Raw genomic sequence first — 16,852 nt, 5'->3', positions numbered from 1 at the left:
GTTTGTTCACAAACATGCTCGTTTGCATTTCAAGTTTGAGTTCAAACTCAATCAAAAAAATGCCCTTAAATTACCTTTAAATCATAATTGTATCCACGATCCGTTTAATTTAACTCATGTTTTTTTTCTTCCCAATATAGCTTTCCGTACCTAAAAAAAATGGCTAAATTTTAATTAGTATCGAAAACACTTTTTGTACTCCCTCATTCCAATTAATCGTCTTAATTCGAAAACTTTTCATCTGAATTTTATTAATCGTCTCAATTCGAAAAGTTTTCTCTGTCTCAATTTAATTGGCATACTTCTTTTATTATATGGACCCATTAATAGTTAATTACCTCTTTGTTCCTAATGGTCAATACCAAAAGTTATGGCCCTATATCCTCTCATATTCAATTAAAAAAAATTAAACCGCTATCTCCCGTTACACGTATTTTCTATTAAGATATAAGCAAATGATAATTACAACCCTTAAGGTTGCAAATAAGCATTAAATACACTTATATTTTCAATAAATGAATGGAATCTATTAGGAGAGGTTAATAACTTAATATCCAAAATTAAAATGGATTTAAATCTCTCACACTTTTCCATTATGACATTAAATATTTTCCATTTTTTCAACGTCATATTTTTAATAAAAGTGGAAACGTTATAAATAAATGTAATTTGCTTTGTTTAAATAAAAAAAGAGGAAACTCAATACACATTAATTAATTGTTAAACTAGTGTGTGGCCCGGGCGTTGCCCCGGGTTTTGACTTTTATTCGGATTTATTTGTTGTAAATATGTGTCCATGTATATGATGGGTCGTCATAGAATTATGGGGTTAGACACAAGATTAGCTGCCGATTAATAACCTTCCCAAGCTGAAACTCCACGCTCTATTACCCCGAATGCATGTAATATTGTTCTATAATTATTCAACCACTTACTCGTTATCACGTTCTATTACCCTGAGTTTATTTTTTTAGGCTTAATCTAGAAAAGTAATAATTGTACATTTATAAATTGAAAAGTAACAATTGTACATTTTTAAATTGAATAATCATTCCCTTTTTTTGCATTCACTTCTATTCAATTTGTTGTTTATTGTAAAATGATCATAAATGTTTATATAGAATATATAACACAAGTTGTGGTTGGTTAAGATGGTTGGACGTTGAACTTTTAACAAAGAGGTCTGGTGTTCGATCCTTGCTTACATGTTTTTTGGTTGTCAATGACATGTCATGATGCTGATTAGTGGTGACGTGGCGTAATAAGAAGAGGTATACGTGACACGTATACGTTCTTAAAAACGCCTTTTAATATATTAGTATAGATGCGTGCAAAATATCAAACGTAAAGAACATTTGGGACGGGGGGAAGTATAAAATTAACTAGCGCGTGCAATTGACCAAAACCCCAAATATCGTTAACTCAACTATGTTAGGGGGTGTTTGGTTCGCGGATTTTAGGATGAGATATGGGTTTAGAATGGTTTAAACCCATACCATGTTTTTGGTTGAAAAATTTAAGAATTTTAAACTCATACCTCAAACACACAAGATATGGGGTTTAAAACCTAGGGGTGGACCGGTATAGCTTCATACCGTATCAAACAAAAAGAAAAAACACGTCCCCAAAATCGAACCAACCGTATTAAAAATCAAGTTCCAAACACATAACACCTTAATATCATTCATTATTTCAACCCCGTACCACTTTGCGAATCAAAAGCCGGTTAAAGTATTCATGATTTCTTGAGCATACCAATTATTTGTTGATTTAGTGGTGATTGAGGCTGAACTTGGTAAGGAGAACCCATGTTCGATCCCCTGCAACAACTATTAGGAGGGAAATGAAACTTAACCATCCAGAACTCACCACAAACCCAGATTAGCCTAATGAGTGAACCGGGTGCTAAAAAAATTATTTCTTGAGCATAGTTCAAAATTATACTTCGTATTAAAAGAAAAAATTGTTGAGCATCACCCTCTCGGGTTTGAACCATGTCTTTGTCGATATCTAGCACCTGTTCTCCGCTTTCATGGCGAAACTGCAGTCACCGAACTCCTAAAATCACAACCCCTGCCGCATTTTTCCGCCATGGGTGCAGGAGCACTAATCAAACAGCCCTTCAATTCAACTCTTCTGCACCAGATTCTTTGTTTACCCAACGATTTGGGTTCTGCATTTCTGGGGCCAAATTGGGATTTCGTGTGAAAGCTGAGAACAGTGGAGGAGAGATAAAGATGAGTGAGGAAGAAAAATTGGAAGAATTGAGGGGGAAGAGTACAATGCCTGATAGGTTTAGGCACTTGACTAAGGAAGCTCCTTCTCCCCCTCTTCGTTGGCCTTGGTTTGTAGGTCTCTCTCTTTCTCTCTCTCTCCGTTTAGCTTTATCTTTAGTGGTTTTTATTTTTTTTATTTTGTTGATGTTGTGCCCCTTTATTTGAATGTTTTAAATGGATTTTCAGTTCATCATGATTCCGCTTGTTTTTTTATATTTTTTTGTTCAGTTCACTCAAAAATTTATGGAAATTACTATTGAAGGAAAGGAGTAAATTGGGAAATGTGTTGGTTTTGATGGAGGAGGTTAATGATTCTCAATGTTGGAACAAGAAGAAATTCAGTAGCAAGGGTTTTGAGGTGGGTTAGTGTTGGTTTTAGATATTCTATATAATTTGACATGGGTTATAGATAGCTCTTAGCCGAATACCCAATTTCCTTGTGGATTGTTTATTAAGCGGTTTTAATTGGTGGTAAGAACATTGAGACTATGAAATTTTGCAAGGGAGTTCTGATGACAATTGACAATGTCCATCGTACTGCTTCCTCTAGCTCTAGAGTACGACAATCAATTGATGATGTCCATGGTAATGTTTTTCCAGCTCTAATTTGTGTTTTTCTACATAAAATAGTTCCAGTAGTAAGGAATGGTGGTAGAAATTTGAAAGGCATATGCATACTTGGCCAACTTGGGGGATGCTAAATGATTGGGGATAGAGTTGTGTGACCATAGATTATTTCTTGGGATTATCTTGCAAAAGTACATCGAATACCATTACTATCACCGTCATTTATTACCGTCTACCAAACCACCGTTATTGCATATTGTGGTGTAGTCCATGTAATACAGGTTACATCCAACTTGTTGAAAAATTCTGGTGCCTGTTTTTGTCTCTTATACACGGAAGGAGTATGTGCTAGTGTACTATTCTTATGGGAACAACTACAATTTTGTTGGATGTTCAAATATATTTGTTGGATGTTTGAGTGTGTTTATTGGTCAAACATGGACTTAAACAACCTGTAGGAAAATAGCGTGCATCAACAAGATTTATGAAATGCCTGTTAAAAATATATTTCATGATAATTTCCCATTTGATCAGGCTCTAATAAGAACGTACGATATTCAAAACCTACAAAAGGGTTATTTACTGGATACTGATTTCATGTGAAGTGAGCTTGGCTACTCTGTACTCAATAATATTGCATCACTGGTAGTGTTAGCTGAAGCAATTGTACTCATGTCCTTCAATGCTCTGGGGTGTCTTTATTGTATATACTTCAAAGGAAAATTTCTTATTTACATTATTGTGAGTGATATTCTCGATGGTAGTTTTTCTTTTTTCTATTATTGAGAGTTGGTATGGTTTATGGTAAAGTCGACAAGAGTATGAGCATTTATTTTCCTGATCTGTTGATCAACGAGGATTCAGAAGCAGGGTCCTAGTTAATTATAACTTGTTATCTGGAAAGATCCTCAACTGCACCTATTAGTCTCTATTATCATTTTTTGATACTAGGGAAAACCAGGGGAGGTTATTTTAGAAACATTCGCCCTTACTCAGAGTCTCCTTTCCTTTTTCTGTCAAGTGTTAAACTTTTTTATGGGATTTTTTTTTTTGTTGGGGAGGAGGGGAGGGGGATGACTGGTGAGGAACGACGATGGGTTGTTTTAAAGGGGTAGAGATTTAAGATGTTCCTTTGTTATCAAAGGCTGAAAGTGGAAGGGCATTTTTTTGGAATGTGATGTTACTATATGAAAACTGAATATGAGGATGAGCATCTCTTATCCCCATGGATGCAGGACCTTAGGCATTGTTTTTTTACCACTCGAGGGTTGTTCTTCCATAAATTTATCACTAAAGTAGGCTGATATCCCTTCATACGATATTATTGACATTATACAAACATTCAAATTCACTATATATGATCTTGCTACCATAGAGATCGATGGTTATCCACAATGTATGGATCTGATCTGGAATTGCTTGCACCCTGGTAATTGACAGTTTTTGGTGAGCAATAGATATACGTTTTTAAGGTCGTTGAATATGGATGCTTTAGGTAAGGGTGATGATAATTAATAATGGAAATAAAAAATTTAATGAAATTTTCTTCGTAGTCCACCTTTCTTGGGTGATTGCTGCATTTATACGAGGCAAAAAGGTAAAATAGGTGTGGATGAGGGGAAGGTAAGGAAGGGTGGAGGAAGGAAGATTTCCTTTTCCCCTGCTTTTGAAATTTATTCAGGTAAAACAAGGGGTTTGATGTCTTGTGTATTGAGTTGGAACTTATAAATGAGTTTTGACTTTGCTCTCAAATTTAAGGAAATCAAGATTGGGTGAAGAAGTGAAGTGGGAATTTTGTTAGTGTTCTTGGTAGGGAGATTAATGATTCCCAATTTCAGTACAGGGCTCTTAAGGTAGGTTAATATAATTTGACATGGGTTATAGATAGATCCTAGCGGAACACCCAATCTGCTTATGCTTGTGTGTACGGCTATATGGCCTGTTTGTTAGACAGTTTTAATTGGTGGTAAGGATGATGACTTTTTTATGAAATTTTGCAAGGGAAGTACCATGACAGTGTCCATGGCAGTTAATTTTTGCAAAGGAAGTCCCAAGAAAATTGATAATGTCCATGGCAATGCTTTTATGTCTTGTTCTACATTAAGTTTCATTAGCACTCTTACTACACTACTACCTCTATGGCTCTACCTCATTAGCATTCTTTGGTTAAAATGATGGTACTACCTGTCTACCTTCCAGGATGTCTCAATAATGGGACCCACCCATAATAAAATAAGATTGGGGCCGCGGCTTAAAGCTACTGTATAACGGGTTCCCTTATGCCAATGAAACCTCTCTCGTAGCTTTTTCCATCGTCTCTCCCATGTTTTGTAAATCGTTTTCTATCTTGCTTTGAATAAGGAGTTTTCCAATCCCTCGGTCTTACCATCTTAAGCCTTTTAATTTTTTATTTGAGTACTTATGAACCTCTGCAGTTGACATCTAGAAGTACCATTTGACTGGTTGCCACTTTTCTGTTTAAGAAAGACATACTATTGGCCTTCCAACATTTCCAAAGAGATTTGCATCACTTGTTGGCAAAGAAAGAATCCTCCACAGGTGATACTATATGGTAAATTTCCAAAAAGTGTCACAATGACTAAAACTCTTTAAGTCTAAATTGTCTGGTGCTGCTTACGAGAAGTAGATGGACTACTCGAAGCAGATATTAGCTGAATGTGTTTGTGAGTTGTGTGCTGGAAACAAAAATGCCGAAGTATTGGGCCTTTTTTTTAAGTGTATCAGTATATTGAGCATGAAAAGTGCTCAAAGTATTTGGATTGCACATGGTAGTTTCAAAAGCATGAGATCTTTTGGAATGAGAACTCATTTTAATGGAGGAAAAACTAGCTTTACAGGTGCTGTATTCGATGACAGCCACATTGGTATGTCTGTTGTTGCCTTGAGATGAACTGGCTAATTTGAGCAGAAATTACTGGTAGAAAACTAGAAATTATATTAATTTGCTAGAAAGATGATGAACACAAAATGGGATATAAAAAGTAGTGACTTGAGGCCACCAATCTCTAGGTTTAGTGACTTGAGGTCACCACTCTCCAAAGCCTAAACTTTACCAATTTCTCAACATGCCTTCTAAACCTAGTGTTCCCTTATTTATAGTCTCTCTACTCTAACTACCTAATTTGTCTTCTAGCACTAATACTACTTGCACTACCCATTATAACCTTTACTATTTAGTTCATTACAATACCGACCCCCTAAACTTCCACCTTGTCCTCAAGGTGGATAGTAATCGGCACTCGATTCTCGGCCCCTATAAAGCTGGTCAATGTTATCTTCATAGTAGTGTTGCCATAGCCGTTCAAGCTCTTCCTTGCTGAGTGTTGCAAGCAAACTGATCAAGTTGTCATGGGGAGGTAGAAAACTGTCATGTGATGAAATTAAGGTGAGAGTGGGAATGGTTATGCGGGTAGATGATTTTGATATTTGATTGTAAGCTTTTGGGTTGGGCAAATCTAAAAAGAGATTTGGTTTACAAATAAAAGGTTGGGTGGGTTTGTTGTAAATTGGGCTGGGTGAATGATTGAGTTGTGTGGTGGGTAATTCGAGTCTCACAAATTGGGCAGGATTGATGTTGGGTAAGTTGCTTTGGGTTGTGAATTGAGGGTTGGAGTAATGGAGGCTCAGAGCTTGGGAAAGGACATTGGGCCTAAAGCCCTCTGTTTGGCTTTCTTCTATAAAAGAAAATAAGGCTTTTAAATGGCTAAGCCCACTAAGCTTCATTTCTTCACCAAAATTAATTAGGTTAACCTGTAGCTCTTCCCTTCTCTTAGATGCAAGTGGCAATAGCAGCCAGATTTCCCTAGTGTTGTCAGTCATGTTATACTTTGGTCCATTTACCAATTTGCCCTTACTGGCCCCCTCTTCTACAAGTGACTTCCCCTCCCAGCCAATTATTAATCCAACAAGGTTTCTTCCACACAATTTTTCTGGAAATTTGTTTTTGCAAGTCCCACCGCTATTGCCGCTGTGCTCCACCGGAATTCTCACCGGTGAGTAAACATTTATCATTGTCGTCATTCTTGCCAAAAAAATATCTGGGTCCACCACCGGATCTGCTCGCCCAAGATCCACCGCTTGCAAAACAGAAGCTCTACCGTTCACAAGTCCGTCAGATTCTCCACCAGATTTTCCAGGGAGACCATCCCGACCACCACCAGTAAACCCACTTGCAAAGTCACCGGCCCTCCTACCAGATTTACCGCCACCAACACCTCCTCGACCGTCCCTGTTGTAACCACTAGTTGTAGCATCAACAATATCGCCCATGACTAGGCCTGGCCCACCACCAGACCCACTGCCACCAGCACCTCCTCTCTCAAACGACCCTCTTCTTCGCTCACCTATTAAAGCAACGGACGCGCCACCAGTTATCCCTCTTAATTCTTTATCTCTGCCGGTGTCAGCCACCACATTCACCACATTTTCTCCTTTATTTTTCTTTAAATCCTCACGATCGGTCTCTTTCGCTTCTACCACCTCCGGATCTGCCGCCGCCGCATGTTTCACTTCCTCTCTAAGTGTTTCTCGAAGTTGCTTAAACCCCAATTCAATTGGAACAAAAGCTTCATCAAGTATTCTGGAAATTTCTTTTTGAAGGTTCTGCATACTTCTCTTGTTTACCTCCTCCATTTGGTCTTTGAAAATTTGTGCCGATGGTGGTGGTGATGACCCAAAACGTCGCAATACATGGTCCTTCAGTTCTTGCCAACCATCGAAAGGCAGGAACTTGTGTTCACCTTCGAACCACCGCAACGCTTCATCATCGAGTCCAATAATGGCAGCCTTTAACTTGTCATCTTCATTCAACTGAAAAAAATCGAAAAAATCCTCCATTTGAATAATCCAGACATCTGAACCCCTTCCACCAAACACATGAATTTGAAGCTCTTGCCGGATGCGCTCCTCCTCCTTACAATCTGAAATCCCTTGGTTTCTTTTGAGTGTGATGTAGGCAAACTCATCTCGAATCCACCTTTGCATCAACTGTGCTCTGTTTTCCAGCAACTTCCATCTTCTTTTTGTTTTTGTTTTTTTTTTTTTTTTTCCCTCCGAAAATCTGATCAGTTATCCAGCCCAGAACTGTACCGCTCTGATACCAAATGAGATGAACTGGCTAATTTGAGCAGAAATTACTGGTAGAAAACTAGAAATTATATTAATTTGCTAGAAAGATGATGAACACAAAATGGGATATAAAAAGTAGTGACTTGAGGCCACCAATCTCTAGGTTTAGTGACTTGAGGTCACCACTCTCCAAAGCCTAAACTTTACCAATTTCTCAACATGCCTTCTAAACCTAGTGTTCCCTTATTTATAGTCTCTCTACTCTAACCACCTAATTTGTCTTCTAGCACTAATACTACTTGCACTACCCATTATAACCTTTACTATTTAGTTCATTACATGCCTCCTTGATTTTAGAGAAATTTTTTGGATAAGTTTTTTCTAGTGTATCGTGGCTGCTAATATGGACATAAAAGATGATTGGAAGATTTATGGTGTCCTATACTTGAATTAGTTTTAGCTGTACTGAACTCTATGGTTCTGCTCAGCTTGTTCCAACCCCTGGCATTTTACTGGTTGGTGATATGTTGTAACTTCACTAACTTGTAAGTCTGTTTACTAATTACTGAAACCAAATGTTTCTTGTCCTTCTTGAAGCTTGCTTCTACTTACTCTGTGCTGGCCTTGCTAGGGTTTACAATACTTCAGTTTTTCAGTGTGGTATTTTTTTAATGTTATCGCCATTTGCTTCATGCTGACTTCGCTTATGATATTTGCAGCGCTGGCATTTCTCATCTATGCATGGAGATCAGTCCTGTGGGAACTTTCTAATTGGCGGAAGCTGTTATTGGGCATTTTTCAGTTTGTTGGATACCTATCAAAACTTGTGCTGGCGTTTATATTCCATTTTATAGGTGACCCAATCACGTACACTGTTCTCTTTGTTGAGTCTACAGTTTATGCCATCCACTCCTTTTACTCCAGTATAGTGACGTCTGCTCCAATACCACAATTAACCTTTATCATTATGCTCGCTTCTACTGTACTGGCGATTGGAGAAGCAGCTTCTCCAGACTCAATAAAGTGTCAACCATATCTTCTTACTGCAGCTGGAATCATTGGTTATGGAGCAGTGAGAGGTTTCATCACTGAACCAGTCTTCTTGTTGATGCTTGTTGGACTCTTCAGCTATTCCCGATTTTTGAAGAAAAGGGACAATGTTTGTTCTGCATTACCTATTGCAACTGTACTGGCCTCTGTCGGTGAGCCGTGGGTTAGAATTATGGCAATCATCTCATTTACAGCATTGGCTATTTATCACCATTCAAAGAATCTTAAACAAGTAAATGAAGTATCTGAAGTCACTTCCTTCAGAGGAAAAGTTCCACTTCCTTTGTTGGGTGTCGCATTAGCCATTGGAATCCGTGTTGCTGCTAAGTGGGCTGGTTATCGCCATTTGACATGGATGATTATATAGTTTATGTGGAAGAAATTTCTATGATATTGGCTTTACAGAGTTATGGCTTAATTGACCTAGTCTGAAGGTCCATTGTTGCCATTTTTCTCAAGATTACAGCCTTGATCCCTCTGGCTATATTATGGTTGTATATGTTGACATTTGTAGCTTTTTTTTAATAGGCAATTTTGTAGTAAAATAGTAGGCTAATACATTGCTTAGTGTATAATTTGATTTGTTTGTCAAGGAAGAATATGTATTATTTTTCCTATCCCAGATTTCATACATACATACAAACTACACAAGCTTGTGGTCAATCCTGGGGTGTCAAACATGTAGATCACCTAATTTTTATGTTTAGTGATGTGGGTGCGGAATAGTGTTAGCTTTCAACTGCCTTCCCCGGGCACTAAACCTATTTTCGGATATTGGTGTAGCATTCTTTGAGTGAGAATAGCAGCAACTACGCTCTAAGCTTGGTCAAGGACTTTAAGCACCCAAAAAATTGTTTTATATTTAAGGAAGAAAGCAGCTTACATTGGTGTGGCTTTCCTCCTTCATAGATCAATCTGATCTCACAATGTATTTCAACTATCACGCTTATTAATGGGAAAGCTTCAGAATCCTTTAAGCCTAAGTGTGGTTTACAACAAGGTGATTCTCTATCCCCTGTACTTATTTCCTTTTTGTATGGACATCTTATCCAGAATGCTCTCAATGGCTGAAAACATTGCACAAATACAGGGAATAAAGATCTCTCTTCGAGCCCCTTCTATAACACACTTGTTTTTGCTGACGATGCGATGATTTTCTTCAAAGCTACTGATAATTCATGTAAGAACCCGATGGAGATTTTTTCACGCTTTGGGGAGTTCTCATGACATCAACTAATTTTGCAAAAGTACTTTGTTAAACTCTCTTCGTCGATGCCGGCTAGCTCAAAGCGATACTAGCTATGCCACAAGTTGAAAACATGGGGACTCATTTGGGGGTCCCGATTGATCTTAGGGGGAGGAAATCAAGCGCTTTTTAACCTATTATTCATTCGGTGGCCAACATAATAAGGTCTTGGTCTAACCTCCACATTTCTCAACCAACTAAGTTGATACTCATACAATCAATCCTAATGAGTTTATCCTCCCACATAATGAGAAGCATCAAGCTGCCGGTCTCGATAGCAAACAAGATTGATGCCTTGGTCATGAGGTTTTGGTGGGCTGCAAATGGTGATAAGGGCCTCCATTGGGTTAGAAGAGATACCATTCAACTCCCCAAAGGTTTTGGGGGTCTAGGTTTGCGTTCTACTAGACTTCTTAATGATGCTATGTTGTTTTAAAAAATTATGAGGATCCATAACAATCCCCAACTCCTGATTGCAAGAACAATAACAAACGTGTATGGGTGTTTTGTTTTCTGTAGTAATAAGGGTCAGATGGAAGCTCGTGGGGGAGAAGAGGTATCTTACAAGCGGTAAAGAGGTTTGAATTAGGGCTTACTTGGAAAATTGGAGATGGTAAGAGTGTCCGTGTTGTTAACATGCCATGGGTGAATGGTGTAGTGCCACACGTAGATTCGAATCAACAATTGGGGCCATCAAGAAAATGGATGGTTAGTGACTTCATTACTAATACCAATGGGTGGAACTCGATTTTAATTCGAGAGCGATTTGAATGGGAAGATGCTACATCCATTTAGCCATGGAACTTTCAAAGGGGCATGCAAGGGATCGTCTTTACTAGAAATACCATCCTTGGGGGAAGTTGGGTTATGCCCTCTTAGCAAGTCTGGAGGGCGAGAGTCAAGGTGAGGGAACAAAAAATTTGAAGTTAATTTGGAAGCTCCATGTCATGTCAAAATGGAAGATTTTCTTATGGAAATTGTACCATAATGCAGTGGCAGTGCAAAATAACCTAGCTAATAGAGGGATAAACCTCTCTACTGAATGCGATTATTATGGAAATGTGGGTGAAGTTGTGCAACATCTCTTTAGGTTTTGCAGCTTAGCAAAGCTAGCATGAGCTCTTTTCCCACTAGCTATCTACTCTGAGAATGATGAGACCACTCCGTTTGCGGAATATATAGTTTCAAAGCTATATCTTGCTCTTTTATAGCAATGATGGTTACAATAGTTATCTGAGATTAGAAACTTATCCGCGCTTCTGAGATTTACTCGATGAAGTATGGATTTAAAATGGTTGAATTTCTTGATATGAGCCGCTTTTGTTCTTATTCTTAATTTGTTTTTCAATTTTTAATTTTAGCAGTGAGGATTGATTAATCAGCTTAATGCCAGTTCTGCTTCAGAAAATTCTTGATCGAAAGAGCTGTATAATACCCTGAGCTAAATAAAAAATTATTTATTATTTATTTAATTTTTTAAAAGTTTAAATTATTCGTGGATTAAGTTAATTGAAGGATTAATGATGGTTATTTCACTTGGTTGAGGGTGTAGTTTTGACTTTTTAAAACGCTACATCTATATATGATATCATCTAATATACAATCTGAAACCTTGTAATATAGTTTGTATTTTATAATTAGGCCAGTGATGATATAATCCAAATAGATGAGATGTAATGGATCTGAGTCCCTGTCTAACAGGGGGAACCTCTCGGTGAAATTACATTCATACGATATTACTGGATTTAACTGAGGTTTTCCATGCTTAAGAATGTTTAGGTTGGTATTTGTAATTTAAACTAATTTAATTAGTTATTTTGGTGAGTTTTAACTATACTCTTTACACCTTGTTAAAATGTGGGTAAAGAGCCTGAAAAAACTCAGAAAGTGAGTGTTGTCATCAGCTTCTTCCTTAGACTTACGGGACTGGAGTTAAATAACAGCACTACATTTTTTTCTAATTAAATCTACCCTGTTTTATTTGGTTTTTATTTTTACCAAAATGTTTCGCGATTATAATTGAATTGATCGATATATGTTTAAGATGCACTGATTTTTATAATTGAATACTCGTCCTCCCTCTCGGACACCATTTATATCTGTGTTCAATAAACATGCTCTTGTATCTTTGTATTTTCAATGAGAATTGTTCAATGGATATACTTGAAATGCTCTCTTGAGGTAGTTTTAAGTCTGGTGCATTGTACGCTAGGTTGGATCGGACAGACATTATAAGGGTGTTGGAAAACGCATCTCCAAAATGATCTTCAGAGTGGTTGGATTTTTACATGCTTATTAACGTGTAATAAAGATCTTTCATTTTTTATTAAAAATAATAAATCCAAGTAAATTTTAATCCACTAATCATTATAATGACCAATAAGATCATTTTAATTATCAAAATGAACCAATAATGGAAAAGCAACAAATTATTAACTTGATATATTTGGAATTGTAAAGAAATTTAATGAGTTGAAAAAGTTGGACCAATTAAAATTAAAAGTTGGCTATAAAAAATGGCACTATAATAAGATTATTAAAGGAAAAATTCTCCTACGTAACAAATATTGTGGAACACTTGAAAAAGAATGGTCATAATTTGATGTTGAATATGCAAAAGGAGCAAGTGCTGAATAGAATCCAAACACTATGAACAATGCTAAATAGAATCCACAAACAAACCAATGAGTCTTAGAATTGGGAATCTTTTGATCATAAGGGGGCATAACCTACACAGTGATGGTACCAAAGAGAGGTAGATTCATCATCTGTAAATTAAGATTTCTCTACCTTTTAAAATGCCTCTCTATATTGGGTATTGCTTTTAATTAGGAATGCAGTTAAGATGCTTAAGATATTTTTCATTAAATAGTCTAACTCACGGCTTAGTTTTGCCATAAAAGCTAATTTTCATTAATTGCCTTAAACTTCTTATCCCTAACCCCCCACGACCATATGTTTAGTAATCTAAGCACAAGAAGTTCTAGGATGATATCTTGTCCTATCAACTTTATTCCACGTAACTTTTCTAAATTTTTTCAATATTTTCCGAAATTGAACAAAGAAAAATAGAGGTGTTTTTCTGTATTGTGTTTTGAACATCAATTTTACCTTTTGGGTACTTCGTATAAAATAAGTTCAAACAAATTGATAAGTAAGAACTTTAGATAATACTCCATCCGTCCCGGAATACTTGACCTGTTTTCCTTATAGGGCCGTCCCTTAATACTTGACCTGTTTCTAAAAATGGAAATATTCTAACAATATTATATTATTTCTCACTCCACCCCTATTAACCCACCTACCCCCTACTCCATACAAAAAATAATTAAAAATTCAACCCCTACTCTCCCCCAACCCCACCCTTTATACATTTCCCACTAACTACATTAAAATAATACACAACTATCAACTACTACCTATTAAATTAAATAAGTCAATTCAAGTCCCTTAAACTCTATGCCGGTCAAACCGGATCGAGTATTTCGGGACGGAGGGACTAAGTGAACTAACTTCATTTAAGTGTAGCATTTAACATCACCTCGGTGTGAATTAGGACAGAGGCGTGATAATATATTGCCCATGAAGGTTGGCGCGAGAGATTAACTGCACTGGGCATTGTGCGTAAGAGATTTCTTGCGCACAAATTTGTTTTCATGTGTTTCATATCTTTTATGTTGAGAGTTTAATTCGGTTTTTTGCCGTATTAAAACTCTTTTAAACCTTATTTTCAGTTATTCAACTAAAACTCTATTTTAATCATTTGTTCTATTTTCTAGGATTTAAGGAATTTAATCGGAATGCGACTAGAATTACTTAATGTTTTTCAACCCTTTATCGGAATGCGTTTTAGAATTTTAATTTGAATGCAATTAAAATTCCTTTGCCACAAATTTATCTTAGACGGTTTATTTTTAGCAGATATTTAGATAGGTAACTACTATAAATAGCAGTTACTATAAATAGAAACTCTAGGTTTAGATAATGAGTCAGTCAGCCTTAGAATGTTCGTCGATTAGGAATGCGTTTGCCAAGTGGATGTTTTGTTTCATCATTTTGAACTTGTCGCTCTAGCCGGAGATCAAATGTAACCCACCCACTTTTGATCTCTACTCGGATTCGCATGATAATTGGGAATCACAATGACGAAACTACAAACATTAATATTAAATAAATAATTTGGTTCATTCAACATGTAAACCTAATTAAAGATCATATATTTAAAATTGAATTAAAAAGGACCTAGAAAACCAAATTAAAACAAAGCTACAAACATTAATATTAAATAAATAATTTAGTTCGTTCAACATGTAAAATTAATTAAAGATCATATATTTAAAATTAAATTAGAAAGAACTTAGAAAACCCAATTAAAAGATTATTATCTTATTAGTTTATTTAGCAATACTAAAAGGTGATTATGGACATAAAAAATGATGCAAGATGATAATATGACAAGATGATAATGAAATTATTTTAGTATGAACAATTCGCATATTTATTTTAGTATTTGCAAATTGTGCCTAAAATAATTTTAAAGTTCATATGAATTAATTACTAGTATGCAAAGTCTATTAATTACAAAGCTTAGAATTAATCCGGATTGAGCAACGCGCATGAGCAACGAATCAGAAAGTTAACGCCAGTTCTGGAGTGGTACGCTAGAACCCAATGCACAACCCCTCCAGGATCTAGTGGGCCCCATTGGATCAGACTTAGCATCCAACCTGATCTCGCGAGTCTAGGGGGCTAACTGATTCTTCCCTTTTCCCGGACTTAGAGTTTTCCAGGAAAAATTGGTTTTGAAATGCAAGTTTTAGTGGATTGACAAAATTTGATTGAAAATTGCTAAACGCGCCAAACTTTGACCAATCTATCGCTTTGCATGATTGGCAATAGTTGACTTGGTTTTTGACAATCCAATCCCCAAGGGGAGCCAACCACAAGAATCATGCTAATGATGTTAATTGATTTTTGAACATTAGAAAATCAAAATTCAAGGGAGAGGTGCCCCTACGACTTAGAAAATTGAATTTGGATGGATTCGCCAACATTTAGGAGTCGGTTTGGAAAGACCATGACTCATTGATAAGGCAAAGAATCGAAAACCTAATAGAGATCCGGATTCGGGAATGAGACACTTATTTGAAATGATTTTGGCATGGAAGTATTCAATACAAGGATCGTTTTCGTGAAGAAAAACCTAGCGTGATACTACTTTGGCGGGTTGTGCATGCATTTAGAACATCTAATTGCTAAAGTTGGCGATCGTTTCGCTTTAGTCAAATTAATGGGAATAAGCCGGTTTGTCCAAAAATTATCTTTTCTTTTTGATAATTTGTCCAAAAGTTATCTTGTTAAGCGTGATCTAGTTTTTGTAGAGTGTTGTATTTTAGCATGCGAGTTCATGAAACCAATAAATTAGTAGGAGAAAATCATCACAAAATAATGGCGCATAAATGAAAATATACACCATCTAGAAAGACTATGTGTAATAAACTGAATGAATGGTAAGGTGCGAAAAGCGATTAAATAAGTAAGCGTAAGGTGCGAAAAGCGATTAAATAAGTAAGCTAGAGCATAAATAATCGATATGCATGAATATTTAAATTTCCATGTTTGGAGAGTTGGAATTCGAAGGAAAAAATAATGTTCAAGCATGACATATTTTTCCTTGAATGCTATCAAATTTTAAAGTCAGGTTGCTAACTAAAAAAAAAGTATCAATGATTTTGAACTGGAAATTATAAAAGTTGGAAATTGAACTTGTAATTAAAACATGAAATTAGGAGGCTTAGTGTTCAAAAGAAAGGATGATTAAAGCATGAAAAGTCCTAAGTTTGATGTGCTCCAAATATGAAAATGTTCTAGTTTAAAGAGAGGTTGCACTTCTTTAAACATCATTGAACTTGAATATGAAACTTTTTGTTCATGAGTTCTAGATTGAAGGAGAATTGACACTTTTTCAAACATCTTTGAACATTTGAAAAATCAGGGTTTGGACAATTGTATAATGATTGTTGTAAAGAGAGTTTTCAAAACTGAAATCTCACTTACTAATCATATTTTTGAAAAGGGTTTTTTGTAAAATTATAACTTGAAATGTAAGAAGAGTATGGAAGATCATACTTGGAGAGAATTCCAAGAGTGAAATCTCTTCAAATATTACTCTTTTATGACATATTCCTTGTTCATATGAGTTATGAATTCATCTTTGAAAAGTTGAGATATTGAAAGAAATAAGTGCAAAGAAGGGTAGAAGTTTAGAATTGTGATTAGAGCCTCGGAAATTTACCTAGGTCTTCTAGCTTGGAATTTTCTTGCTTGAGCTCCAATTTCTTGATACTTGAACTTGGATTAGTGTTTGATATTTTATATTTGTACTTGAATTTTGAAGGATTTTTGTATGATTGAGGAGTCAGAAAACTTTGTAGTTTGAGGTAGTATTTTGGCAGAACTTCATTGCTCCACACTCTCTGATTATAAATTTCCTCCTCCATTTTGGCTGAAAAATGGGGGTATTTACATGGGAATTAAACGGTGGACAAACTGCAAAGGGGTGCGCTAGGCGCAAGGTATGCAGAGTTCGCGACAACGGCTACCACACCAAGGCTTTGTTGGGTGA

The 16,852-nt window shown here is 36.3% G+C and overlaps 1 protein-coding gene and 4 non-coding genes across 5 annotated transcripts; all 5 read left to right on the top strand.

Moving 5' to 3' along the window:
• Positions 1 to 1,956: 1,956 nt before the first annotated feature.
• LOC110790250 (uncharacterized) lies at positions 1,957 to 9,598 on the top strand. Its single transcript, XM_021995040.2, has 2 exons — positions 1,957 to 2,352; positions 8,651 to 9,598. Exons 1-2 carry the CDS (start codon positions 1,995 to 1,997, stop codon positions 9,346 to 9,348), a joined length of 1,056 nt encoding a protein of 351 aa, XP_021850732.2. The 5' UTR covers positions 1,957 to 1,994; the 3' UTR covers positions 9,349 to 9,598.
• A 1,859-nt stretch (positions 9,599 to 11,457) lies between these two features.
• Positions 11,458 to 11,544, top strand: LOC130468397 (small nucleolar RNA U36a). The gene has a single exon (XR_008928786.1). It is a non-coding gene; the product is annotated as a small nucleolar RNA U36a (small nucleolar RNA).
• Positions 11,545 to 11,582: 38 nt separating this feature from the next.
• LOC130468345 (small nucleolar RNA Z223) lies at positions 11,583 to 11,674 on the top strand. Its single transcript, XR_008928735.1, has one exon. It is a non-coding gene; the product is annotated as a small nucleolar RNA Z223 (small nucleolar RNA).
• A 194-nt stretch (positions 11,675 to 11,868) lies between these two features.
• LOC130468348 (small nucleolar RNA Z278) lies at positions 11,869 to 11,983 on the top strand. The gene has a single exon (XR_008928738.1). It is a non-coding gene; the product is annotated as a small nucleolar RNA Z278 (small nucleolar RNA).
• Positions 11,984 to 12,076: 93 nt separating this feature from the next.
• Positions 12,077 to 12,180, top strand: LOC130468386 (small nucleolar RNA snoR97). Its single transcript, XR_008928774.1, has one exon. It is a non-coding gene; the product is annotated as a small nucleolar RNA snoR97 (small nucleolar RNA).
• Positions 12,181 to 16,852: the final 4,672 nt, after the last annotated feature.

The sequence above is a fragment of the Spinacia oleracea genome, chromosome 2 (genome assembly GCF_020520425.1).
Source record: "Spinacia oleracea cultivar Varoflay chromosome 2, BTI_SOV_V1, whole genome shotgun sequence".
Lineage (NCBI taxonomy): Eukaryota > Viridiplantae > Streptophyta > Magnoliopsida > Caryophyllales > Amaranthaceae > Spinacia > Spinacia oleracea.
The sequence above is the reverse complement of the archived record's forward strand: the minus strand, read 5'-3'. Positions and strand labels throughout refer to the sequence as shown.